The sequence below is a fragment of the Cygnus olor genome, chromosome 18 (genome assembly GCF_009769625.2).
Source record: "Cygnus olor isolate bCygOlo1 chromosome 18, bCygOlo1.pri.v2, whole genome shotgun sequence".
Lineage (NCBI taxonomy): Eukaryota > Metazoa > Chordata > Aves > Anseriformes > Anatidae > Cygnus > Cygnus olor.
The window spans coordinates 12150330-12177663 of NC_049186.1; the positions used below are offsets into that span (position 1 = coordinate 12150330).

General features: G+C 41.7%; 1 protein-coding gene across 3 annotated transcripts in view; it reads right to left on the minus strand.

Moving 5' to 3' along the window:
* Positions 1–27334, minus strand: part of RPTOR (regulatory associated protein of MTOR complex 1) — a 147903-nt gene that overhangs the window by 57557 nt on the left and 63012 nt on the right. For all 3 annotated transcript variants that reach the window (XM_040530186.1, XM_040530187.1, XM_040530185.1), the window contains exons 8-13: positions 20244–20344; positions 19548–19692; positions 11055–11130; positions 7252–7353; positions 4108–4191; positions 2488–2598 (exon numbers count right to left, since the gene is read on the minus strand). In XM_040530186.1, the coding sequence (XP_040386120.1) occupies positions 2488–2598; positions 4108–4191; positions 7252–7353; positions 11055–11130; positions 19548–19692; positions 20244–20344 (619 nt within the window). The remainder of the gene's footprint in view (positions 1–2487; positions 2599–4107; positions 4192–7251; positions 7354–11054; positions 11131–19547; positions 19693–20243; positions 20345–27334) is intronic.

Below are 27334 nucleotides of genomic sequence, written 5' to 3' on the forward strand. Positions count from 1 at the left end.
CATAACTTGTTCTCACTCATACCCCAGGCAAAGAGGCATGAGCAATCAGCTCAGCTCCAGTCCTAATGAAAGTAATTTCATCAGCTCCGGTCTCCTGAAACCAAACACAGTGCACGGACGGGGGATGGTGGATGAAGGAGACAGAGCTGCTCAGGTATGGCAGGGATGAAGATTACCTGGCAGACCGCCTGGACACGCACACGTCCCCTGATGCTGGGCGATGGCTTCTGCCCGGGTGACGGAGGTGGCACCCGCTCACCCTGTGCTGACCCAGGCAGTGCGGCCCGGGGCAGGGTGAGAACCACGGCCCCGCAGCCTCCTGCTCACCCCTGCGTGCGTGCTGCCTAACAGCTCAATACTGCCGGCAGGATGAGGGAAAGCAACAGCTCCCGACTGCCTTCCTTCACACTCCCAGAGCATGCCCCTGGAGTTTTCATCCCCCTCGTGAGGCTTACAAGGTGGCTGCCCCTGGGAGCCTGCCTCTCGCTCTGCAGCGTGCAGGTACCGCTCTGTGCAGGTACCGCTCTGTGCAGGTATGTTTACCTTCTGGAAAAGAGGGGGCTGGGGGAAATGCAGCAGACTGTGCAATGTCAGAGAACTTGGCCACAACACAAAACAGGCCCACAATTATACCATTTTTTGTTAATCTTCGCAACTGTTTGTTTCAAATGTACGTGGCCAAACCTCGTGTCAGCAGGGGAGGGAAGGACACTGCTTTCTTCTCATTTGCCAACTAGCAATACAGCAGTCCTTTAGCCTCTGATACTAGGATGTATTTGCTCCCTTTACGGTGCAGCAATTCAAGCAGCTGCCTGTCCCCTGCCTCGGTGACGTCCGTTCCCCTTTCCTGCCGCCGCTGCCCTCTCCTCCCATCTCACTTATAACACTCATCTGGGGAGATAGGGCATTGAAACAATGGGAGGAAACCCCAACACAGAACTTAAAAGCATTTTTGCTGTTTTGTTTTTTAAAGCGTGGCCTACCAAATGAACAGGGCAATGAAACAGCGCAAGGGAGCAATACTGATGCTGGCAGGAGAGGGTAGGGGGGAAGAGAGCGCTCTCAGGTTGGCTCTGCCACCAGAGACAGTGAAGGATGGTGTGACACCCACGTAAATTATACATGAGCCTACTCTGTAACATACCTGGGGCTGAAGTGTGAGCCATGGAGAGGCATGCATCAAAATAAGATTTTTCAAGAGTAGCTTTAAGATGAATAGTTTTCATTTTCTTTGCTTTCCAAAATCCTCTTAGGATGTTAATGAAAATATATTTATAAAACTAAACCTGACAATGCTATATGAGCAGTAGGGAAAAATTCCAACAAATTCAGTATTATTCTCCAAACTGAAATGGAAGAGATATAATACAAATAAAAAGCAAAATAGGCAAGATCCAACTTATAAAGCTGTCTAAACTGCTTGTAGATCAGCTTATAATTGTGCCTACAATTAACTGTGTGTAGCACTCCTAATAATTTTCAAGTGCTCAACTAACTGCAACCACAAATCCTAGTCATATATATGACTATACAACTTTATCTATAATTACTTATCTGCTCAATTATTTATTTAAAAAAAACCACCACTAACAACAACAAAAAGCTAGAGCTCCGGTTAAGACCACCTTTAAAAAAAACAGGGTTCATTTTTAAACCTTAACCTGAAGGTGACAAAATATTGTAGAGAAGACCAGAACCATGGACCTGTGATAGGAATAAACTGTCTTCTGTGGGGGATAAATACTTCTACCCCAACCATGTTCAATACAGCAGTGCACAAAGATAGTATCACATTAGAGTTGGAAGAGGACTCCTAAGTTAAAGTCACCAAAAAAATCAGTTTTGCTTTATTTTTAGAAAAAATCTGGGTCTGAAAACTAGCCAGAGCCTGTTTTGACAGCTGACAGGAATGGTCTTGAACAAAACAAGTTTGATAACAATTTAAAATGAACAAATCTGGATGGTGAGGGGATGAGAGAGAGTGTGCATGTTCTCTCACCTGCGAAGACGTGACAGAACATATGAGTGTTAAAAACCAACAGGAGTGAAGGGGCGTTTTAAGCTCCTTCAGCAAGAGAAGCGCTATCTTCCCCAGCAAAGATGCAGTCAGTGAGATCTAACGGCTTTCACCTAGAGCACCCTAGAACCAAGGAAGGAAGCAGGAGCTGGAACATGTTAAAGTGACGTTGCAGCACTTACACATATGGAGCAAGCATGCTTGCACCTCATGCAGGTATGAAGGGGTGGGCAGGCAAGCATCCAGCCTGTCAGTATCTTAATGGAGATTTCACATTCACAAGATTTCAGAAGCTAGCTTGCATACAAGTGGGATAATCTAACGAGAAATACACTGGTCTTCAGATAATACAGCAACCTTTTGGAGTGCCTCAAGAGAAAACCTAAATTGTAAAGCAACTGGATTAAGCAAACAGGAAAAAGGCACACTGCTGTAAAACACGGAGATCAGCCGTATTCGGAAGTACTCACACTGTCCACTGCGAGAATTTTGGCCCAGATGAAGACTAGAAGTGGTCTCAGCTCACGAGCTGAACTTTGAAGTAGCTTCAGCACGTATGGGAAGATGCCAACAGACAGGGCCTGCAGAGCCAGAGAGAAGAGCAAACCCTCATAAACTCCTCAGCTTTGCAGAAGCAGCACTGCACAGGGGCAGAACTGAACATTTTGTGACGATGTAGCACATTTAATGACACAGATGAGAAATCTGGTACAAAACAATTTCACACATTTCTAGTAAATTGGGGATCCCTGTGTATTTGACTATTGCTCATTTTAATCCTGGATGTCACCAGATATTTTCAGACTCATTTGGTCCGGTGAGACTCAGAGTTAATCTAGCACTAGCTTCTACTCGTTACGGCCTGTGCTATTTTATGCTTCATGATATGTCATGTTCTTGTCTGATGGGGCCATTTGCTTTCACAAGTAAACATATTGCAAAAGCTCGATAATTACAGTCTTCCCACTGGAAATTAAACAGGCCTCTCACTTACACAGACTTCTTACCAAGCTTTTTGCTCACAGGAGGACACACAATGTGCTAAATCTTCAAGAATCCCACCGTGATTGCAGATACCCTTCCCAGACTGCCACGTAAAGAAACCTTATGGGAAGGATCGCACTTTCCCTCGGGGACGTACCAGCTGCACGGAAGGCACGCAGCCAGGAAGGCTGGGCTCCTGGTGGGTCCCCTGCCACGTGCTGTGAAAGCCTGGACTGGAGCTGAGCATCACACAGTGGCACGGCCGATGTGGTGTACAAAGTGCAGAACAGCCACGGCAAAGGCCATTGTGGCTTACCCGCAGCTACGTTTTGATCCTCACAGAAGTTTATAATCCAGAGGGCTTAAAACCACCTTTAAAGCATACTTTCCTCTTACTACTGTGGGATAAGCTGGCTGTGAAGAGCTGCAGGTGGTGCAGGAAGGAGTCTTGAAGATGAAAATGAAAGGTAAAGAAGGCCAATAAAAAGACCCATCATAGAGCTATTTCTCTGCCAGCTGGTGGTTCGTCTTCATCACCATTATCAACAAATAGCTCCATTTACAAGAGTGCTTTTAACTGCTCCTGTTTCATTCTTATTTATTATCTGCATTGTGCTAGCCACTTTCCAAAATGCAGAAGGCAGTTGCCTCCTCTCAGAGGAGCTTATACAAAGCTTATGCAATCCAGAGACCAAACAGATAAAGAAGAGAAGAAAATGATGCAGCTAGTAAGCTGAGAGAGGAGAGGATGATAAACATACGTGCTTTTTGTTGTTATTCATTTTACATGACAAACCTCCTTACTTGACCTGGATATTTCTTCCTGTTTTGTAGCTTCCAATATTTTACACTCAACTGTGTCTAAGGAAGTCCTCTTTGTAGTAACGCAAATGAAAAGCTATTTGGCCTCCTTGATTAATATAAACCACTTTTCTTTTAGGGATGCTCGCTCCATTTCATATGAGTGAAGAATACAGAAAACACAGTCATTTGTCAAATCCGTGGACCATCCTCCACATCTTCCTTCCATAAATCACAATTTATATTTATCACCTACACTGAGAGTCTAACTGACTTTTACAAGACATTACACAACACAAACGCACCAAGCTAACTGCCCAGGGCCCCAGGTCCAAAAATCTTCCCAGCAAATCGAGAGCTCGGAGCCGATGTACCTGGCTCAGAAGAACCTGTAGAGGAAATGGACAACAGTTATTACTAGAAAGAACAAACCTCTTTGGGAACATAAGAGGATCTCAGGATCATCACGTAACTTTGACAAAAATGATGATTTGAATGGAAAAAGCAGCAGGACAAACCCTGGCTGCTGAAAGCTTTCACCCCACTGAATAGCGTCACCAGTGGGTTGCTCCCCCCAGCAATGCTCCCTTCCATGAAGTTTCAGCAGACACTTGCAAACGTTTTCCACAGAATACAGGCACCCTCAAGCTCCCAGTCATTGCTCCAGTTGCTCTCCCTGTTAATATTTCTCTGAAGTGCAATGGTACCTATGCAGCACAGCTCTGCTAGATGGAAGCAGCCACTACAGATTTGAAATACTCCCAGCTTACTGCCTTTTCTCGGTAAAGCAGAAACAGGATTGCATTTGCAGGAAAGACTCAAAGGTGAGCAAAAGCACCAGCCTGCCAGTACTCAAAACGGCTCAGAAGAAGAAAAAGAGGCTTTGCTTTCCTTGGCAAATCAATATAAGAGACTTAAGGGGGAAGCAAAAGGTCACATTAGTCGTTAATAAAAATCTCATTAAAACGGAGTCTGACAACGATAACGAGGTGGTAGTTTACTGGCTTATACCTACCCTGGTGTGAAATATTAACAGACAGACTTTCAGTTCTTAATCTCCTTAACAGATGTAAGATATTGGAATGCAACATTTAATCCTCAGTTTAAAATGAGTAACATCCCTCAGCATGGGTCTTAGGGAAAGCAGCTCGCTGATTTAGCTCCCCAATTCCATCCCCTTCTCAATGTTTTTTCCACATTGCATATTCAAATTAAATTGTTTTTCATGTTTAATATTGAAAAATAACTAAATTACTTGGCTTACATCTCATATCATGGACAACTGACACTAGATGCTAAAGCTGTGCAGAGAAAGTCCAGATGAAGAAGATGGTTACACAGGAGGGTGTGTTAATTGCTCTAATTGTTTCATCTCTGAATATGCGAGCTCAGATCTCAGGATAGGTCATAAGAGAAAGCATTTTGGTCATCCTGCCCTAGTTGGCACCAGCCTATTCCATAAACTTACTACAGAACTTGGCACGATTAAAAGTGTGCTTTAAAGATGCCCAGCACAGGAATAACAGGGCCAGCTGTTTAAGATTAAAGCAGTAATAGAAACCAGGGCATGGTGGAAGCTGGGGCAGAGCTGAAACAACAGCAAAGAACATATTAGATGAAGGGTGCTTACGCAGACATGGGAGGCATACCAATTTGACAATGGTGTTATTATCTGACCTTCAGGAAGAAAAAAAAAGAGAAAGAAAGAAAGTAAAGTCATAAATTCTATTGTAGCTGGGAAAAAAATGCATGTAACTGAAAAGGATTTCCAGGTGAAGATACAAAAAAATCCTATGGCAGGAGGCACCTTCGCAAGCATCAAGCACTTTCATATGCCGACTGCTGTCTTCCATAACTTCTCTCCTCCCCGTACCAGGAGGCCACCTGTGTCCGACCTGCCCCATACACAGCAAGATTTGAAATGGAATTTGGAACTTCAAGAAGTGGAATCTGGAACTTCTTGAAGCCAACAGAAGGCCATTTACAAAGGACCGTTTCCGTGTCCTTGACAAAGCCAAGCTTTGCATGGCTGGCACTGTGCCCCTGGCACTCAGGTACTATCTTCCCCCAGGGGCACATCTAAAATGGGAAAACAGAAGCAACCTTTGTCAGGCTGCAGCAGTGCAGTTTTAGCACTCTCAGGGGCTCAAAGCAAAAAGACACTCGAAGGGGGGTCTGAAACACAGTTCCTCTCCTCTCCTAAGCTGTTGCTCTCTGATTCAAAGCATCTCCGAACTGTTAACAAGCCAACTTACCCCACTCAACAACTACGTATGCCTTAACTGTAAGAATAATTACCTTGTCCTAGCTCATCTTTGCTCCAGGAAGGAAAGCAGATTCCTTTGCCAGGTGACCTCTCAATTCCACTGCAAGGTTAAGCTACCTGCAGAGCCCTCTGGTGCCAAATAATTCACTGGAAAGCAGCAAAGTTGGTGCTAGAGTAGAAGCCTGCCTTCTCCCATTGCAGTGACAGAGACAAACCTTACATTTATTTATCCAGCTGATCTCTCGAGACTTGGGAGGCTTAGGGAAATTAAGATTTGGTCTCACAAAGATTGATGGTGCTGTCGGTCACAAACCAAGTTGGTAGCTAACAGAGGGAAGGTGAGTCTTCTCACATTTAGTGAAAGAAATCACACATCCTTGTAGAGATGACTGGAACCATGTACCTTTAAACAGGAAGAATTTAAATTTTGCTGCCTGATAGAAAAGAGACCGCAGCTACCTTAATGAGGGTTTATATTTCCGTCAATACAAACATCTGAGGAGGAGAGGGCAAGAGCAGATGAACAACTGTCATATTTTCCTTGCTATAAAACATGATTTGAAATGAGGTGTTATGTTTCTGCTAGATTTACTTCTTCTTTCTACAAATGAACTTTGTGTAGTCTGAGCAAATGTCTACCAGAACTCTACGTTCCTTCCAGGCACGGTCTTCAGAGACTTGTTTCTGTTCTTGCAGCAAAATTCCACCATCGCATTAAAGGGAACACTTACCAGGCTGTATCAGCAGCACAGAAAAAGAAGCCATTTCCAAACCATTTACACTGCAGCAATGCCCACTTTGAGAAAACATACAGAAGATAAAGTCTCTGCATGACAGAGCCAGCATATATGAGGAGATGCTACAGGAGAAAACAGATGTGCTACTCTGTGAAAAAGTCTTGCTATTTCACAGCAAAATAGGAGGCAGCACAGCCTGACACTGTTGAAGCTGCAAATGGACAATACCAGGAAGTCATGCTCAACAGATAGCGAAGGTACAGCGGAAGAAAAGCACTTTGTCTTCATCTGCACAGGTCTAGCAAACACGCAATCAGCTCTAATTATTCCTGAAGGAGCCCACGTAATTTCTGTACCCAAACACCATCTGGTTGGCAGCACAGCACTCAGCGGGCAGGGAGAGCCGCGCACGCAGAGGGGACGGCGGCCGAGCTCCTGGCACTCACCTGCAGGACGATGGGGAGCTGCTCTGGAGGGTTGCGGTTCTCCACGCCCATCGTCAGCCACACCTGGAATGCCGTCAGCTGCTCCGCAAAGAAGGGACTGTGCTGTTGAAGCAAAAATATGGACGCGCGTTTGGCTTTAAAACAAGTGAAGCAGCTAGTTTTGGAACCTACGGACTCACCCAGTTTATTGTCTCCAAAAACTATTCTGTTTAATTTTTGTTTGGTCTGTTTTTTAATGAAGAAATTTTCCAAGGACTGATCAGATACAATTTCCCTTAAATATACTTGCATTTTCCAATATAAGTGTTTGAAAAAGAAGGAAAGAGTAGAGAAACAGGAAAAGGTATCACAAAAGCTCTTGGGGAAATCTGGGTAACCCTTTCCACATGAGATGCAGTCAGAGCAGTCAATTTATCAGCTCTGCAGAGGTACTTTCACTTCTTTAGCACACAGTGCTGCCTCTGCCCAGACCACAGTGAATGCAGCCCAACAGCAGTGAAAAATGAATCCATCCACATCTCACTCCTCCTTGGCTGCCATAAACCTGTCCTACAAACAGGTGGCCATTCAGATGTGCTGGTTTGGGTTGCACGGTAGATGTCTCTCTATTTTTTTTTTAATTCAAACCTTTTATTTAGCTATCCATCACTTCTGACCCCCGTAACACAGTAAAATTACTTTTTAAAGACAAACAAAAAACCTGTAAGTTTACTTACAGTATTAAACCCACACATTTACCTGGAGGTAACCCACTAACAGAGACATCCTGGGTAAATGAACAGAGAAGTAACCTGCAGAGAGCTGCAGTATTTAATACCTTTAGCAGGGCAGCAGGAAAACGTATCAGAAGTGGGATGAACTCCCAACATCAGCTAATACCTAGCAGCTGTGCTTTGGTGCTTAGACATCAGTACGAAAAGTACTACGGAAAAAACTAAAATATTTAGAATATCTGTAACCAAGTTTCCACGATCATTCAGAGCTTCAGACCCGTTAATCCGAACAAGGCGATCACTGGCTGATGAAATAAGAAGTTTGCTTGGATCTGACATTCTGCAGCACGTTTTATTCAAGCCCCAGGAGGCTGCTTAGTTGCACAGAACATCTCTGTTCCCTGAACACCAGCGGTGACTGGTCAATAACACAACACCCACTCCCAAAGTTCTGCTCCGCAGCACGCTCTCGGACAGTCTTTGGGCACGTCAGCCAGGCAGCATCCCCTTCCCTTTTGCCAAGTAGCTCGCACAGCCCATAGTACAAAATAGGTGTTAGAAAGTACTAACATCCAGTTAGAAATGCTGGGGAAAACAAAAATCGAGGGGAAGAGATGGGAGGAGGGGGCCTACACCCACCCAAACCCACAAGAAGCGCATCACACCCCGCCATCATTAGCCCCCAGGCTCTGCTCCCTCGGGTTATCGCATTGTCCAGGCCTGACTAGCAAAGAGCACCTGGAGAATAAGCAGAAGCCGGGAGCACGTGGTTTATATTGTGCTGCTGAAACAAAACAGCCCTAAAGAGATTACCAATTGCTTTATTCGGGGCCAGCCTGGACGCTCAGCCCGGAGAGGCCCGCGGGGCCAGAGAAGGGCCGCAGGTGATCTGTGACTCCCCGGGCATTTCAGGCCCAGACACCGCCGCTTCTGTCAGCCCCGGTAGGGAGCAGGCTGACTAACCTCGGGAACACAACGCCCCTTCCCCTGCCTGGCATTAAACAACCATTCCTCGCCGCATTACTGCCGGCCAGCAGCAGCTAGCCTCCTCTGATATACACCACTTCCCGCTGGAATAAATCAAGAGGTTTGAGGGCGAAATTTTGATTAGAACACAAGGAATAGATCAGAGACGTGCAATGTCTGTCTTCCCCCACCATTTGTCACAGCACGGAGCTAAGCCCCTTCCACTCCCTCCCAACCTAATAGCCAAGTTTTGTGCTATTTCGGTAGGTGCCTGAGAGAGACATTCAACAGGCTAATAACTGTTCTCTACAGAACCGGCACAGAGCTACACGGTATTAATCAGGCAGGATTTTAAATAGAAGTGTAAGGCCGAGCACAGATGAGGACTTGCTCCTGCCTTTACTTCTAGTGCCAGCTTGAGAACCTGCAGCATCCAGCTTCTCCAGCTGTGACTGCAGACCGAGAGCCCCACATACCTCAAGGTCTGGTCAAAATACATGAGAAATTACACTTTTCAGGACCAGAAACCTCATAAACCATTACAACCCTATCTTGTGTCAGTTGCTAGTTAAGAATAACTATTTGCTGATCCCTCCTCTGTTCCCTAGTACTCGCCTCCTCTCACCCCTGAAATACACATTTGCTGATTTCAACTCGCTTAACAGTCAGCATCCAGATGACCTCCAAGACCAACAGAAAAGTACTCCCTGACACTGTCAGAGGCCTGAGATAAAAATCAACAGGCTAGGAGAGGAAAAGTTGTATTTGTGTATACATTAAAATATAGCACATGCAGTGGGTGGAAAAAGGGGTGAGAATATTAAAGGGCATCTTTATCAACCCCCCACCACTGCAGAAGTTAACAGTTCTCCTCCTGTACTCCGGTCTTCAGAGACCACTGGCAATCACAGCCAGAAAATCTTCTAAAGTTTGGTAACAAATAAAATACAAGTGCTGGTTGTGAAGAAAGACACAAAGCAGATGTCTGGTATTCTTTCTGGTGGTTGTTTCAATGGGAATAGTAATTCAATTTAAAAACACTTTTTTAAAAAAAAAAAATAAAATAAAAAAATAAAAATCCAGCTATGGCAGGTTTTTTTCAGTTCTGAACCAGTTCGACCACAAAAGCATTCCAGAAAACCCTGAAACTTTGCTCCTGTTAACATGGAGATGGTCAGCCATTTACAGAATCTCTTCGGGTATACTTTCAGGAGCAAATCCAAACTGGGAGATAGGACGCTGGCTATAATTGGATATGAATATCCCATATCCGGATATGGATTTTTCTAAGTGACTTTGATGGAATTCACAATCCAGAATCTGTGAGAACATCATGGTGGAATAGGCATCTGAAGTTCTACAGTAACTATTATTTAAAGGTTTCCATCCATAAAATATCAAAGGAATGTCAAGAAAAATCTATACTGACTAGAGGAACTTAAGCCAAATGCAATATTAAAAACTTTACCTTTCTGCTCTCTGCTATCAAATAAAATGAAAAAAAAAAACAGACAGTGACTCATATTAGTGGCACTATGAGTAAGAAGAGGCTTTGGACATATGCTCAATCTCCTCTATTTTATGTTTACTTGAAAATACCTTCACTAAGACCTAATTTTTTCATTGTGTGAAGCTGAAGTCTTTCATTACAAAAATCATGCTGGCATTTTGTGTGTGTGTGTGTAGCAATACTGTTAGTTGTGATTGAGTGCTCTGAAATTTTGAAAGTCAGGTCTCAAACACTATTTCTACTGGTAGGAATTTCTTCCTCACCAACTTTTAAAACCAGAAAACTATCATGTAGTAGATGTCTTTTTTATAGTATTTTACATCGAAAAGGCATCATGGCACACACAAACTATACATATTTCATACAAATGCACCAACAGAAACAGCTGCTTGAATTCAGTATGGGTTAAGTCAGACATATACAACAGTGAAGAGTGTAAAGTTTATTTTAAATCTATTCTTCTATGTGAGGTGAATCTAGATCTACAGTTTTCCAAAAATATAAACCACTAAATTGCAACAATTCAAATTAAAAAAAGCAAAAGTGAAGTGCTGAACAGAGGTTTCAAATAACGCGTTCTGCTGGGACACATTTCAATATATTATGTAACTTACCCTAAATGCAGTTCCCTCCTCTATAATTGTAGGTAATTGGGAAAGGCAAATATCAACTGCAAGGTCCCATGCTTGCCTAGACAAAACGGTGAAAGAGGAAAGAGAGTCATTACAAGTTATCCATAAGCAGTATCATACAAGAATATGGACAAAGCAGTGTTGTTGGACATGCTTAATATTCCCTTTCTAAAGGCAGTTTTAACACATGAAAACTATTCAGAGGCACTGAGGAGGTCTAGTCCAGCATCATAGCATGCTGCCCCACCAATGTGAGCAAGGTAACAATACCTCTAGCTGAAATTTGCAGAAACTGCTCCTCTCTGTAATGCACAGACAAGCACGAGTGAATTAAGTGTTATTATATATCTGTTCTCATGCAAAAATTTATGACTTTTTTTAAATTAGAAAAATGATCTCAATCCTAGATTAGCTCCAAGCCATAATCCTTCAGCACACACCTCCCTGTATGCATCCAAGGCCTAGCTTGCTCTGTATTCAAGGCACATCAGAACAGCTCGGGAAGATGTAGTCCTGCTGACAAGCCCTCCAACCTGTACCATGGGGATATACCTACACCGCTGCTCTAACTCTCCTTTTCAGCATCCTCGACACAGGCACTGTCTTTGTACATATCACTGAGAAAAGGAACTCAGTCTCCAGCAATCTAACTCTGGGCTGGTTTTGCACGGCAACCTTCTTTACAAAAAGTTGCTCCATGCGACTCACCCTAAGGATGGAGGGATGTACACTAAGCCAGAAGAATAGGAAATGTTTGAACAGTTTTGGTTTTACACTTATCCGCAGTACTACATAATAGCTAAAGTATTGTGATCTATAATACTAACAGCACATAAACTACGTACAGTGGCCAGGGAAGCTGTTGTGGTAGACTGAGCGCAAATGCAACGTGGTACTGCTCTGCTTCAAAATGCTCACAGTCAAACTAAAAGAGGACCAAACTAAAATGAATGCATTTGGTCTCCAATGTTCCTGAAACACCTCTAAAAATGTGAAATGGGTACTTTTTACCCAAGAAACCATTATCCCCACTCAAACCATAGATATCCCATGCTCTTTTCATTTTAACATATGAATTTATGTACTCTGAGAGGCTAGCAAGTTAAACCATCACCTCGTGGGTTTCTTAAACAAAAGAAACTAATTTACTCTCCACACACATTTGTTCTTTAATGACTTGTGGCCATCATGTGTTAACCTCAATAGGCTAAGCAGTTTTTCTTCTCCTAGGAACGCCTGCAGACATAAGGCCAGAGGTGATAATCAATACAGTGCATTTCAGTTACCTGCTCTAGTAAGTTCTTAAATCACCCTGTTCCAAGTCAAACAAATCCTCCCATCAGAATTACCGAGCGAAATCTACCCCATTAGCCTAACTGGCAGCTGTTCTCAGCTAAAAACAACCTCTCCAATTAGATAGAAAAATAAACTACAAGGCTCTTGCATTTTTCTATGGATTCAAGAGATGCAGCTCGTTTTAGCTGTCCCAGACCTTGTCCCTCTGCTTCACAGCGTTTGCCTTCCACTTGGCAATATGCTGCCAATATAATTAAGAGGTAGTCAAGAGACAATCAAAGCACAGGCAACAAATGCTTCCCACATGCTCAGTAAAGTCCCATACTGGAGACAAAATGCTTACACAGAACTGATGAGATATGTTTATTCCTCGCTGAGGAAGTCAGTTAGTACAATTATAAAGATAATTTTGCTTCAAGCAAAGAATGGATATTCCTGACTTTCAGGTGCTTGGAGGAATGGGCAGTATCACCTGAAGAAATTCTCTCAGACTTTACATCGCCAATACACACCGCCTTTTGAGGTAAGTTTTACTAGGAGGGAGGAAAAGGGCTTAGAGATCAGAGACAACTGGTCTTACTGTGGCTGCCTATAAAAGGGTTCTGCGTGGGTCGTTACACTGCAGAGGCACGGAACTAAGATGCTGAGCTCCTCAAAGTCATTTTAGGTAAGAGGCACTAATACTGCTATAAAAATGTCTAAAGCAGCCCTGCAAGGTCAATTCTCAAAGGTTTTAAATGTTATCAGAAAGAACAAACCAAAATTTAAAAAGAGCTTTTAGTAGATTAAAACAAAATCTCTTTTTATGCTTCAAAAAACAGGCCATTAAAAATCAATGTGGCCACATAGCTAATGTTATTCAATCTTTTAAAAGAGTGTAACCACCGACATAAAACCTTAACGTTACTGCTCATCACAGTCTAGAGAGCTACTGATTAACATCAACTGCATAAGAGACTCTCATCAATTCAACTGCTTAAAATGATTCTCCAGCCTTTCCAAAGTAGCCCAACATGCCATTTCTGCTTCTTCTCTGTAAGAAACAAGACAGAAAACCTGCCCACCCAACGAGACACGAGTAAACAACAGTTTTGCCTGAAGTACACACCACGCTATTTCCAACTCCTAGAAGAACAGCTACACGTTGCTTGCTAGACTTTAGGCTGCATAATTCATGAATGAGTTGTCACTCAGCTAACTCACTGCATTGGCAAAATAAATGACTGCTTTTAAATGGGCATTACAGTAATTAAAAGATTCAAAACAAGCCATGAAAGAATGGTAGAGGACTGGTGCCACTGAGTACGTGGAGAAAAACAGAAGGGGAAAACTGCTTGATACAGTCATGGTGAAAATAATGCCTGCTGGCGATGGGTAGTAGGAGAAGTGATTGACTGTTTCAATATGCCAAAGGGAACTAGAAAGGTAGGCAATTTGTAGATATGCTCTCTGAACTAATACTATGCTTTAGCACACAAACAGGAGATAAATTAGGGAGCAGCAGGGGAACAAGGATGGGTGGCATTGTGTCCTAGAAGTGATTTATGAAAGCCAGCCCAAGAGATTGCTACCTCTCTTCCTTCTTCGTGGAGATTACTGTTTGCAAAGTGCTGTGGAAGATTTGTTTTCACTACATTAGCTCCAAGAGCTGGGTAATACCGCAGCGTTGTCCTTCCCTCCCTCACTATTGCACTCTCCCAACAACCCCATGTCCCCATTGCAGAGCAACAGAGACAACAGTCTGTACAGAACACAAGCCAACGACGCCCGCACCTATCCGCACTGTTCAACAAGGTACTCAAAAGGCAAGATGCCAGCTATCATCTTGGGAAAGGATACAGCATTTCTGAATATATGAAAAGGAAAAATGAAAAAACGTTACTCTTTCATAATTCCACAATAAAAATTAAACAGGGAGAGAGCTCTCCTGAATCCAGTCATTAACTCTCTCCTTTCAAGATAGAAATACGTCTTTTTATTTCAGCTTCAGTATTTCTTAGCCCTTCAGCACAAAGTCCCCCTCCGCATGCCCCCAGACTCCATCTCTCCCCCTTCCCCAATACCAATTTCATTACACTAGGACTGTTTAAACTTTTATTAACTTAACATTAATTCATCCAGCTGCCTTTACTTTGTTTCCTCCAGTGTGCTGCAAAGTTTGGCCTTGTACACAAGGAACAGAAGGCCGCGAACGCCAGCTTTGCTCAATGACCGTTTTATTGTGCAAATCCATGAAACATTCAGAAATGGGAGCCCACAGTAATACTTCAGCAACATAAATGAAACATGGTTAGAGATGTGCTTTAGTCTTTCTTCACCCACATGTGCTATATTAGCTGGCAGGGCATGAAGGCAGATTTTCTCACATTCAACTAAAATTTTCTGAGTCAGTGTCTAATCCCTTTAACTCCCATGTCACTTTTTTTTTTTTTATGAAGTATTATTGACATCTTCCGGCATTCTGTCTTCTTCTGGGAGTAGTTTGTATTACATTGCACTGCACATAGTATTAGTGAAAAACGGTATTTCTTACTGCTAAGGAGCAGCTAAGGAGAAGCTGAAGCCATCTGTAGTCTAGGGGCTCAGGCATCAGGGTAACTGCTCACAGTTTGTATTTCTGGAACTGTTAAATATTTCACTCTGTATCAAATATGTTGGACACGATTTTCTATGTTTTTTCTGCAAGTACAACTCAACAACATACCCTGTTTGATGGAATTTTCAGATTTCAGCCTAAATTCACCTGCTTCACAGTGACACTATGAACTCCCTAAGCCTGCTTTAGGGGAAGACAGCTGGGAAGATGCTCAGACAGCTATTTTTGAAATACATATATATTTATTGCTACGAATATTTGGCACAACTACAAAATCCTTCTACCAGTGCATTCCCTCACTCTAGCTGCAACTTAAAGCACACGCTTTGCTATGTTTGTCCTGCATTTCTCTCCATTGAACTATCTGTAGTTTTTAACATTTCTAGGAACCACCAGTGGACTAACACAGACACACAAAATACCTGGTTAAATCAACAGCGTAATCTGAATTAATCTAATTATTCAAATGCCAAACAGTTCCAAATACCCTTTCAAACCATCACATTATTCTTGCCGAGATGCTGACTTTTCTGTGCAGCCAAACTGAGGCTCATTTCTCTGCGAAATCAGCGAGCAGACCTGCATCTACTTGGCAACACCCCCACAAAGACTCCAGTTCCTCTCTCACCTGTAATTGGGTTGCTGTATTATGACTTCCCTTTCAGCCAGAATTTCAAGTGTATTTTATTTGCAGTATATTATGACTTTCTTTCAACTGGAATTTCATGCTGGGTTTATATACTATTGCAATATTTCTATTATGGACAAATCATAGTTCTTCCACAGTGTAATTAAGGTACTTTGTTTTTAATATATGTCCTATGTTAGGACATATTTCTAAATACATTATTGGGTCTATTCAAAGGCCATGAATATAACTTGCTGCCAACAGCAGTAATGTATAAGCCATAATCCATCACAACAGAGACCAAGATGCTGACAGAGCATCAGAACTCCTATTTGTACTGCACAACAGACAAAACAACTCTCGAAGTTGCATAGCTCAGCCAGTCAATCAATATATATTAATATTAATACCAGAACCTACAGTACCAGGCACCATACAGATACAATCAGCCCATGCCTGGAAGGGTTTGCACCTAAAGCACGTAAAACAGAGCAAGCCAACCAAGGACAGACACAGAGGAATGAAGCAGCACATCAGAGCCTACCGAGCAGGACCAGGTCACAGAGATCAGCTCTCCTGATTCCTAAATGTGATGCCCTTCTTGGTGAAATATAAGGACAGATAATTTATGGGTCAAATTTTCCCTCAAAAATTAAGCTTTCACTTTTCATCAGTTGTTTAAGTAAAAAGGACAATTAACAAAACAGGCAGCAGTGGTCTCCCAAAGCAATTGCATAGAATGATGATTTAATTGGTCACAATTTTAAAAATTTGTTTTCAAAAGGACTAAAAAGAGAGACGCTCATATCTCCAACAACCTTAGCGCTTCTATTACACCTGTGCAAGACTCTCAAGACATGTGACTTTGGCAAAATTATCAAACAAGACCAAAGGTAAGCAAAAATAGAGCAAACGGTCCAGATTTAACTTCAGAAGAGGGGCAGGCATAATTATTCATAAGGCAAACTGATGCTTCAGTCAAGCAGAAAAAAACATTTCATAGCTCCTGCCAGTAATGGCGAGAATTGCAAGGCCGGTGCAGAGCACCACGAGGGCAAATTCACTGCTGCTCCTGAAATAAGGAGGGAGATCAGGGCGGCATATGGGAAGTTCAGAAGAGACCGTGTGTTACTGCTTCCAGTGAAACGCTGGCATTGACTTATGACTTTGCTGCAAAACACGGTGCAAAACAATATACTAACACAATAGTAGTTTGCTTCTCCAGTCAGCCTTCTGCTGGGACACAAATCGGGTCTACATGCAGATCCCATTTTTATTCTCAGGAGAGAAACTTGGCAATCCTCTGCGAACACTGTGAATGGAGCAGCAAAGTCCAGGAAGCCAGACTGGCACCCAGAGGATAATGGAAGAGAGGATATATGCAAATATGTACTGGAGAAGCTACACTTCAAACCACCGTTTAAGCTGCAAGCAATAAAACAAAACCCGAGTCAGGAGCACATACCCGGTGCACACAGGATCAGGGTTACAAGGGAGCAGTGAAAGATACGAGGCACTAACACAAACACCACCCAGAAAGCACAGAAGAGAGGAGGAACTCGATGAGGTGTGGGGAAGCCCCTTAAAGTCTGAAGTCAGGTCCTTGAGGAGCACTGCCTGGTACTCTGCAGAGAAGATATCTGCATTCATTATGCATCTGTAACGCCGAAGGAGAGAACCCTGGAGGCTCTTGTCTGCCTTTTGCAGATCAAACCTGCTGACAACACAGCAGCCAGGACTCACCTCACTCCCCAAAATATTCAGTCTGACACGGGGGAGGGGGTGAGATGGGACACGACAAAATCCCTGTAAGAAGGTCTCCATAAAACAACAACCTGCAGAAAGTTGCTGCATCATCCATGCAGTCTCCACCACTTAACAAAGCAGCAACTTTCGAAGCGACCATCAAATCACTCCAAAGTTTCGGTTCTTTTCAACGCCCACCTGGCCAAGTCTCCCCTCCTCCCAGTCACATTATTTAGTTTATCTAAATAACAAAATGGGTTTGGAGGTTTCAGATCTGGAATCCGATAGAAAAGTACTGAATGAAAGGTGACAGGTAAAGTGCAGAGGATTATTTTTAGAAAGTATTTAAGTGAGGCCTAAATTAGTTTCTAAATCTGTCTTCTCTGAACGTTCATAATAATTAACTGAGCCACCTCTGAAAAAGTGGAATTTTCTCCTTTCCTGGATTTGATTCAAATGGCACCTTTTTTTTAGGACACTGAAAAAAATGCGTCAGGAGATTCTCTGCGCACTTGCTTTTTCCTTTGCTAGTGTTTGGCATTCACAAGGAGGAAAGCCTTGCACGTGGGACCTTTCCTGAGTAATTTCTTCTTCCCATAAATCCTAAAAAGCAGCAACAATGCCATTATCCTGCGGTATGGTCTGAAGGGCTTTATAAAGGTATTTTCATCTCAATTTCTCACAAGGAGAACTACGAGACGAGAGAAGAATGCCTTTCTAGAATCCACCACGTTACCACGCAGGTCCGTGAGAGACACAGAATGGGATCCAGGCCTTCTGAGCTCTATTCCTGTGTTTCAGCACCCAGACAGCAACACCAAGTCAAATACTCCATAGGAAACAAGAAATATAGGCTTTTAGTACACTGGCAATAAGCATGACTTATATGCTCATTAGGAACCAGAAACATAGGTTTTTAATATGCTGGCAATAAGCAAACTAAAAATAACTCAGGAAATTGACTGTATTCATTTCAAAATTTCAGCAAAAACACGTCTTGTTCTACTGCGACTGTGAATGCACGGTTCCATGGCTCAAGCTCTGCCCAGTAGAGCTGTAAGATTATCTGAAAGACACCACAGGAACTCTCAGGTTTTCTTCTACTCCTTTCACTCACAAATCTCCCAGTGCCTCATGCTACGCAATGATAAAACAACTCCCCATATTTATAAGTGACTGAAATGATTTTCATCAAAAGTTGGTAATTCAAAGCACTTAAGAACATCGCCACGTACAAACACACAACACATTCAGCAAGGCTATCCAATTTGCAAAGAAATCCATCCAAAGTCTATCCTACCATCTCCATGTTTTTCAATTATTAAAACAACTTTGTATTACTAGCAAATGCCTCCTCGTTGATTGCTTGCACCTGCAAATGCTACTGGGGCTCTCTGTTACCTTGCCTACATTCCTTAGAGAAAACATTCAACATAATTTAAATTGGTGATGTTGCTATCAGTTTTGCATTGATCGTCATCACTCCATATCTCCTCTACATTTATTTTCTTCCACATTTTTATGGAGGAAACTTATCAAAAGGATTTTGAAACTACAGGCACATTAAGCCCACTCACCTATAGCTGTCATTTTATTAGCCTTTTAGCAAGTTACACAGCTATCATTTTCTCCTACAAGAACCACATTAGCTTGACTCTACCAGTTTGTAGCTAGCCAAATTTTGTACTCTTCTAGCATCAAAGTAAGCATTTAATTAATTTGTTTGATAGCCAAAACCACATTTAAGAGGTTTTCCATAACTGCACCACCCCCATTTATGTTAATCATCTTAAAAGCAACAGTGACAGTAGATGAACTCTGCAGTAAAAAAAAATTCTTCTACAACGGAAGGTAAGAATGTTTCCCTTGGACCCCAGCTCCTCCCACCCGTTGCAATTACAGGTGACTAGCTTTGCTTTGTGAAAATAAAGGTAGCAGATGCCCCACTCCCTTTCTATTTGGAATAAAAGATAACATAGCTGAACTGAAGCTTCCGTATTACAGAATTACATTACAATTATGTATGCACAAAGACATACATTTGGAGGTGGGTATTAACACTGCCACATGCTCTTTCATTTCTGATCCAGTGACTTAATCAGTAAAGCACTGTGTAGGTTTAAGTAGTAACAATCTTTCCTGAGTACAGCTCCTGAAATCTCCTTAAGGCATCAGCACTCAGCCTTTGTAGCAAGGCTGTGCGACTTACCACATTGCATGCATGTACGTTGGAGGTAGACGAGGGCTGCTGACCGGGGTACAGTTGTAAGATCTCATAATTCTTTCTGCCAAGAGAAAGTTACGAAATAAACTGGCCACAAGCAGGTCTTGCCGGAAGAGCTTCTGGAAAAGATCTGTCAAGAGATTGCATGAGTTACTACATACACATCTGTTTAACTTGAGTGCTCTAGGTAATAAGTAAAAGTCATTTCAATGATAAAAACAATATTTTATTCCAGTACAAATTCGGCCACTCATGCTCCAGAAGAATGAATTCGGAGCAGAACAGGTGGAGAAAAACGGGATGAAGTTACTCATGCTAAAGACAGACTGTCTTACCAGCAAAGAGGGAAAAAACAATGTTATGCATGATACTAACAAAAGCTGGAAGAAAATAGATTGCTCTTTCCAAACAGAGTAAGAAAATTATTCAAGGTAAAGGAATCATGTTAGCACTGGAAAGTCTTTTCTTGTTTCTATTCATCATGTTACCAAAATTCTTCTGATAGAGAAGAATGAATACAAAGAATTTAACTAGCCTTAAGATCACATCTGATCTGCTCTTTCAATATCGGGCTTTAATTTTCTCCTTATTTCAGTGTCTCATTTATCTAATTCTTCATCCTACTTTGAATAAGTAATGATCACTGCTGATGAAAACTTGATTCACCTGCCTGAGTCCTACCTCTAGGCAAGACGTTCCACGCAATGGTGTCTGTGATGGCTGTGAAGATCCAGTTCAGCTCTCCCAGTGGAGTTCTCCTGTCATTCAGTCTTCCAGGAATCCTACGGGGGAGGAGAGGAAGGGAGGGATAAGCAGGTTTCCTTTTTTTTTTGTTTGTTTAAATATACATACCTTTTGTTTGTTTGTTTGTTTAAATATACATACACACACGCACACCTCTAAGCTTCAGTCGAGGCACATGGAAGACCGTATTCCAGAACTTTAATTCTCCTAGTGCAAAAAGGTTCCCCCCCCAACCTTTTACCACTTAAGAGGTTTCCTGAAGCGAGATGCTGCAACAAATGAAATCTTTATCTACTTCTTTCACAGAGCACCTATTTAATGTGATCAAGTAGGTAACAGCGGTATCATAATCAAAATAGTTAAAGCAAGCATTAATGTTGCTAGACAAACTGTCCTTTTTCAAAATATATTACGTACAAAGTGGCTTGTAAGATTAATTACTAGACCTGGGGGACACGTTTGCTGTTTCTTACAAAGGCACAGAGTTTGCCACCCTGTACGCTCCTTGAAAACTTGACATTGCGAATTTAGCTAGGGATTCATTGCATGGCCATCAGTGCTGTACACAGATGCACACGTAGTATCTTGATTAAAGGGTTGTTAAGCATAAAATTATTAAGCATAATCAGCGGCTTTTCAGTTCAAATGGGAGACATTATCTGCAGCTAAGACCTTTCTGATGAACACCTTGGCATTCACAGAAATCAGTCAACTGAATGCCAGTTCCTTAACTGAATTTAAGGTTAACATACCGCGTCACAGAAAGGTGCCAGCAAAAGGCACTTTCTTTGTGAGCTCTGTAAACAGGCATCACTGAACTTTGAGCGAAAAAGATGCCGCTGACAAGCACCTCCTAATGAAGAAAGCAAAATGCTGCTTGAATGCTGCATTCTGGAGCCCTCCCATAGCAAAGCCACAGCAGAAACCAAGGCAGCACATTTTACCCTCATGCTGGCTATGTGCAAGACTTGGTCCTTGTTTAGAGAAAACTACTTACTTAGTCCAGGTTTCAGTGTAGTGCTAGTCTAAATGCTGAGTATAGTCACTGTAATTTAATCACTTGTGTCATGGCAGTACCTGCATGTCTAAAAAATATAACATAAGAAAATAATGTTTCTTTCTACTGTGCTCTATTTTTCTTTTCCTCCTGAAGAGGATGAATTCCTTCTCCTAGAAGAGTCAGAGGACTGTTCGCGCAGCGTGCGAGGGAAGCAAACAGCAGGCACTGTCAGCGCTGCCGCAAGCTGTTCTGTCACCACGGGATCGTGTGGCCTTCCTCCATCTGGTCAGTGTGCCTGTCGACCCAGGCTGCAAATAGGGAGTGCAGTGTCAACACTAAAAATACCAAATTCTTGTCAGCAGTACATATCTGGAGTCTATTTGTGGTGTAGTAAGGTACTAAAAATGCTGAGGAATCCAATGGCTAATTGTATTAAATATTTTTAAAGTAGAGAAAAGTGGCACTAATCAATACCCGGGATGGCAGCTTTCCAAACAGCGATCTACTCTTGTCCCTGCAAACACACAGGACATTCACTGAAAGTGAGCAAGGTGGGTTTTTTTTTGTTCTTTCGTATGTTTTTTTTTTTTTAAAGATTTTATGCAGTAAAAAATAACTCAAATCCTGCAAAAAGCTGAAATATTCATACAGATATCCCTGTTCTCAAAGCAAAAGCAGAGGACCAGCTACTGATTCCACAGGGATAAAAGAGCTGCATATTGCGTGAACATCTAATAAATAATTACTTTTAAGTACACTCCCTTAAAGCCAGAGGCTGATTATAATATACACAAGTAGTACTGGGCTGAAATAACATTTTGGTGTGTCACAGTGAAGACCTTTGCTGTGACTGTAGTGGCTAATGGCCCTTCACTCTTCAGAAACGTACCAAAACAATTCCTTCAAGCACATGTATTATATGCGAATATGTACGTACATATTTTGGCTATAAGATGACTTGCATTTAAAAGAAGATTCTAAGAAAACCTAGTTCAGATGTTAACCTCTCTTCCAAAAGCTCTGGCGTCAGTACACGCCAAGCAGCATGTCGTGATGGACAAGACAGAGCAGTGGAGGAGAGGTGATTTTGCCTGGTATCGCTGAGACTGATACTAGAATGCTGTGCCTAGCAGTCATGTTTTGGCATTCATTTAAAATGGGACGTACAAAATATATCAGGTGCAGGAAAAGCTAAAAAAAAAACCCCACGACATTAAATTGATGTCACACTGAGAAATTTAAGTTCATTCCTACACCAAGGAACAACTTGAACACTGTGGATGAACACCCATAAGAGGGAAAAATCCTGCTGCTAATAAATACTTTACACTAGAAGATGAAGAAAGAAGAGAGTTTAAGTGGCAAAAGAAAGGGGAGCAACTGACCCTTTGTTTTTCAAAGGTTTAAGGTATACATAATTCAGAGGAGCATCAGCTATTTCGGCCCTGCTGAGGGGTAGCCAGGTAAATTCTGTAGCCTGAGACACGCAGAAGGCCAGAGCAGATAACGTGACCGTTCACGCTGGGTTTAACATTTATTACTCCAAGCGTCAATACACCAGAGACAGCAGCCTGACAGGAGCACGTTCAGTGCAGGCAGAACAGCACACACCTCTTCTGCAGCATCCCGACGTCACACGATAGAAACTGAAGAGGTTTAGCCTGTGGTCCATGGAGAGACAGATTTTAATCTGAAAGCTTTTTGCAGTAGCCAAAATTAGCCGCTCACTTGTCAGTATGAACTGACGGCATGGTACGGCACTGCCTAGGCATGCTTCACATCCAAAGGAGAGAAAGACACCAGTCTGGTTTGGCACTTGTGAGGTCTTTGCTTTTGTAGACTGAAAAAAGTCACTCAAATTTATTTCATCCAGGCGCTGAACTCCCACTGTCTTTGCTCATCCATAACAAGAGGCCCAAAGGAACTACAGGACCAATGCTCATTGTGTGATCTAAGAGACCAGACAAAAAAGTCTACCGTGACTCAAAATCAACACACGCACAAGGTTACTTAAAGGAAGAAAAGTGGCCGTGAACTTCAGCATCTCGCAGCTTCTGGCCTCATCCCGAGCAACTTTCTCAGGTGTGTTTTCTAATGCTTTTTTGCTTCTCACAAGAAGTTTTTATATATTAAAAATATCAAGACAATCTATATGAAGAGCAAGTGCTTTGTCTGTGGTAAATTGTTCTGATATGTATGGCGGCGTTATTTCCCAGGCAGCACATTCCCTGGCATAAAGACAGTTTCTGAAACAGCTAGAAATTAACATATTATAAAAAAAAATCCTGTCTGTCCTGATATCAGAGGGAAAATACACATCTCTGAAACACTGTTTGTTAACTGATTCCCCCAGAGCAAGCAGAGGGAACACAAGGCCACACAACTGCTCTTATGAGGTTTTCACACAAATATTTGCATTGCAGAACACCCTCTGCAGCAAAATAACAGCATTTCCTAAGTTGGAATTCTATTAACCAGAAACCAAAGCACTCCTTGTTGAGATTTCCTAGCAAGCCAAATGCTGAGCTTAAACCTTTTGATGGCCACTTTCAAGCCAGTTTTCAATGGAAATAGAAACAGCGTTTTCATGGTGGAGTTCAAATCTTTACACCAGATGGAGAGTTCTGCTTACAGTTCATACTAGATTATCTTTATTAAATGCAAATTGTGCATCGATACTTATCTTACTGATCACGCTAAGCAGAAATGACAGGCTGAAAGCCAAAGTTGCTTCTAGCAGCCCAGTCTTAGAAAGTCCTTGCGACTAGAATAATCTGCTTTCTTAGGGAACAAGGTATGCTTCTTATTTTTGCACTGAAAGGATTAAAATGACTACCTATTAGTATAGCATAGGTTTTATTTGGGATTTTAAAATGCATTTGGTATTTTTGCACTATGCAACTGTGCTTTCTAAGACTGGCTGCAAGATTTGTAGAAAATACAGCTAGCTACTAGGGACTGCAGTCAAGAAGCAGAAATTAACAGGATGTCATTCGCATATCTTATGTGGCATCAGGTGAGTTCATTTTCTCTCTGCTCTCATATATATTCAGGAAGATACCGATTTGGTACCTGGTTCCAGTAGTGTGAAGATAAATGCTGTTCAGTGCTTTAAAAACCTATGCATTAGGTGTTAATGGTGAGGGTAGAGAGAGTGAGGAATAACACAAGAATGAAAGGCAATACATTTCAATAACTGCACAAAACCCTACCAGAGCTTTCAGATTTTGGACTGGAACTAGAAAGCAGCCATTAGAAGGAAATTGGCAGCACTGCTGTTCTCTGTGCTGCACACAGGAATCAATTAAAGTTGGAACAGTCAGCACTATAAATCGGCAGATGAAAATAAATACAATGTGTTTTCTGCTCCTAGATTGGACTACTCAAATTCTCATCCCAGAAACTAGAGGACAGCTTGTACTACTCAGATGAAAAATTGAATGATTGAAGGAGGGGATTTTAACACAGTGCTATTCAATGACAGTAGATCTTGATCATCTTTGAGCATTACAAATTTGAACTTCCAAGGATCACAGAAGAATGATTCTTAACTCTCAGACTGCAAATATACTCTAATGGTAGGACAACGAATCAGCTGACCATCAGCTGAACACATCAGATGAATTCTGTCTCCCTGCACTGAAACTCAGAGGTTTCCCACGCGTTAGGAGAGCTCCAGCACAGCATATTAAAAAACCCCACCACATATACTAGAAGATCACAAGAGAGAAATACAGCAATCTATCTGTTTCTGTACCATAGTTATGAGGAATTATTTGAAATTATTATTATTATTATTTAATCATCAGCTATACCTCTCCTAAAGAGCAGAGGTCACTTTACTACAGTTGTTTTAAGTTCCACTATAAAAATGCCATTTTTCAGATGAATTATGTCTGGGGGACTAAGTATATATTCCTTGCACAATGAACTCTTTCAAACTTGTCCTATGATTCTAAACTAAAGCTTCTTTTAATTTCTATTTGGACATGCATCTACACAGCCAGAAAGTTGCAAAGGTCCACAAGTTGCAAAGGTCCACAAAGTATTTCCCTCTGTTATGTCTCGGTACCTCTTCTCCTGGTGCCTTTCACATTACGGTTTGACAATCACCAGAGCGCCTTTGACAGTAAGGACAAAGCAGGCTTCATTTGTAAAATCTATTTTTGAGGGAGAGTAAGAAAAGGAAAAAAGGGCAGGCTGTCTCAGCTGCTGGCTTCAATTTAACATCTCTGGACTCTCAATTGCTTCTTCCATCAACTTCCTGACAGACGCCTTTACAAAGACCTAAATCACTGCAGTCTATTGTGAAAAGTGAAGACTACAAAATGTCAGGGTCACTAAAGAGCTTGTGCTAGGTGTAACATCAATGTCCTTGTCAGAAATTTAGCAAAATCCTATGAATCACTTTAATTACAGGGGAATCATTTACTTCAAAGGATGCCAGATTTTCCCTGTGGATGGGCTCCATCATTACCTCCATTTTCGTAATGTAATACATATAATGTTGAAACATGCAATATGATACTTGGACTCCAGAAAACAAAATGCATCTGCATTGATTTGTACCTGCAGACATTCACAATAATTTTAGTTTGGGAAAAAAATTGTAAGTAGATTTCACTTTTCATTCTTTCAGGAAAAAAAAGGGGAGAATGTATCATAGAGAATTGTAAAACAATAACGCACGCGGCATATGTGCTTTGGCAATCTCTTGAACTGGCATGAACTGCTTAGAAACGATCAACACAGCTACTGTGCTCAAAGACACGTTCTTGTCACAAATAACACGAATGGCACAGGCGTGCTGGGATTGGGCGCCTGAAACCTTGGCAAACTACTTGAGAAAGACAAAACATTTGAGCTTCTGAAATTATTTGTTTGAGAGGGCTGCAAGGCTTTGTACACTACTTTTCAATCCCGTCATCTTTCTGTATAAAGATATGAAAGAGGTGTTGCCATGAAAACCATCCTGTTGAGTGTGATCTTCAGTTTGTATACACAATAGACTTTGCCTACACTAGAGACTGATAGCCTGTAACAATGGTGATAAAATTAAATACTCCATTTCAATAAAACCAGATCTATTAAAGAACAGAAACTTTTTGGAATAACATCTTCAAAAGCAAAGTTTTCCCTGAACTCATGTACTAACAAGCCGCATATTACAGACAGGTAGCGTGGCACACTATCCCTGTTACACTGTGACTAAACAGTACTTACCAAAACACATTCTGAAATACGCACTCTAATGCCTTGCACTGAATTTTCCAGAAGAAAATAAAAGTGGCTGAAAGCTGCCTAAATTCAATCCAAAGGCAAACTAAGAATTAGATTTCAAAGTATAAATCAAGTAATAATCAAATCACATTTAAAAAAATCAACTTTAAATTATTACATCAATATTAAAAAACAGGTTGCAGTATTTCAGAATTTGGACTATCGCATGGTTAATTAAATAATTCTAATTTCAAATTGCACATCAACTGGGATCACCTGGAAAAATATGATAGTAACCAGCTGCACTCCATCACCTGCCCTCAATTTACCATTCTGAAGGCAACTGATTAGTTAAGTTCTGAGGGCATGCACAGAAGATATTTGTTATATTACAGCAAAATTTCTGCATTTTTCTCCAATTACATTATTTTTGCTGTTGATATTTTGAGATTTTGTTTTTCCTACATCATCTTTAAATTGGCTCCTACTCAACAATCACCCATCAATACTCGATAGACACTAAAACATCAGTAATGTTTAGTTCTTGGCAGTCCGTAATACCTAAATTAATTTTACTCTCAAATTTATTATTTCTAGTGATTTTTATAAATGGATTTTCTGTTGGTGAGTGACAGCCCCAAGATGGGCTCTCTGCTTTCAGAGCAGGCAACAGCATGTGCTGCAGCAAGGCAAGTTTCTCCCGTGCTGCTCCTGCCTGCGTGACTCAGAGCTGACATTCACAACAGGTCCTTTGTAACAAAACCCTGACAGCAAGGGACAACATTTCCCTCCCTTTGCCAAGTACCAA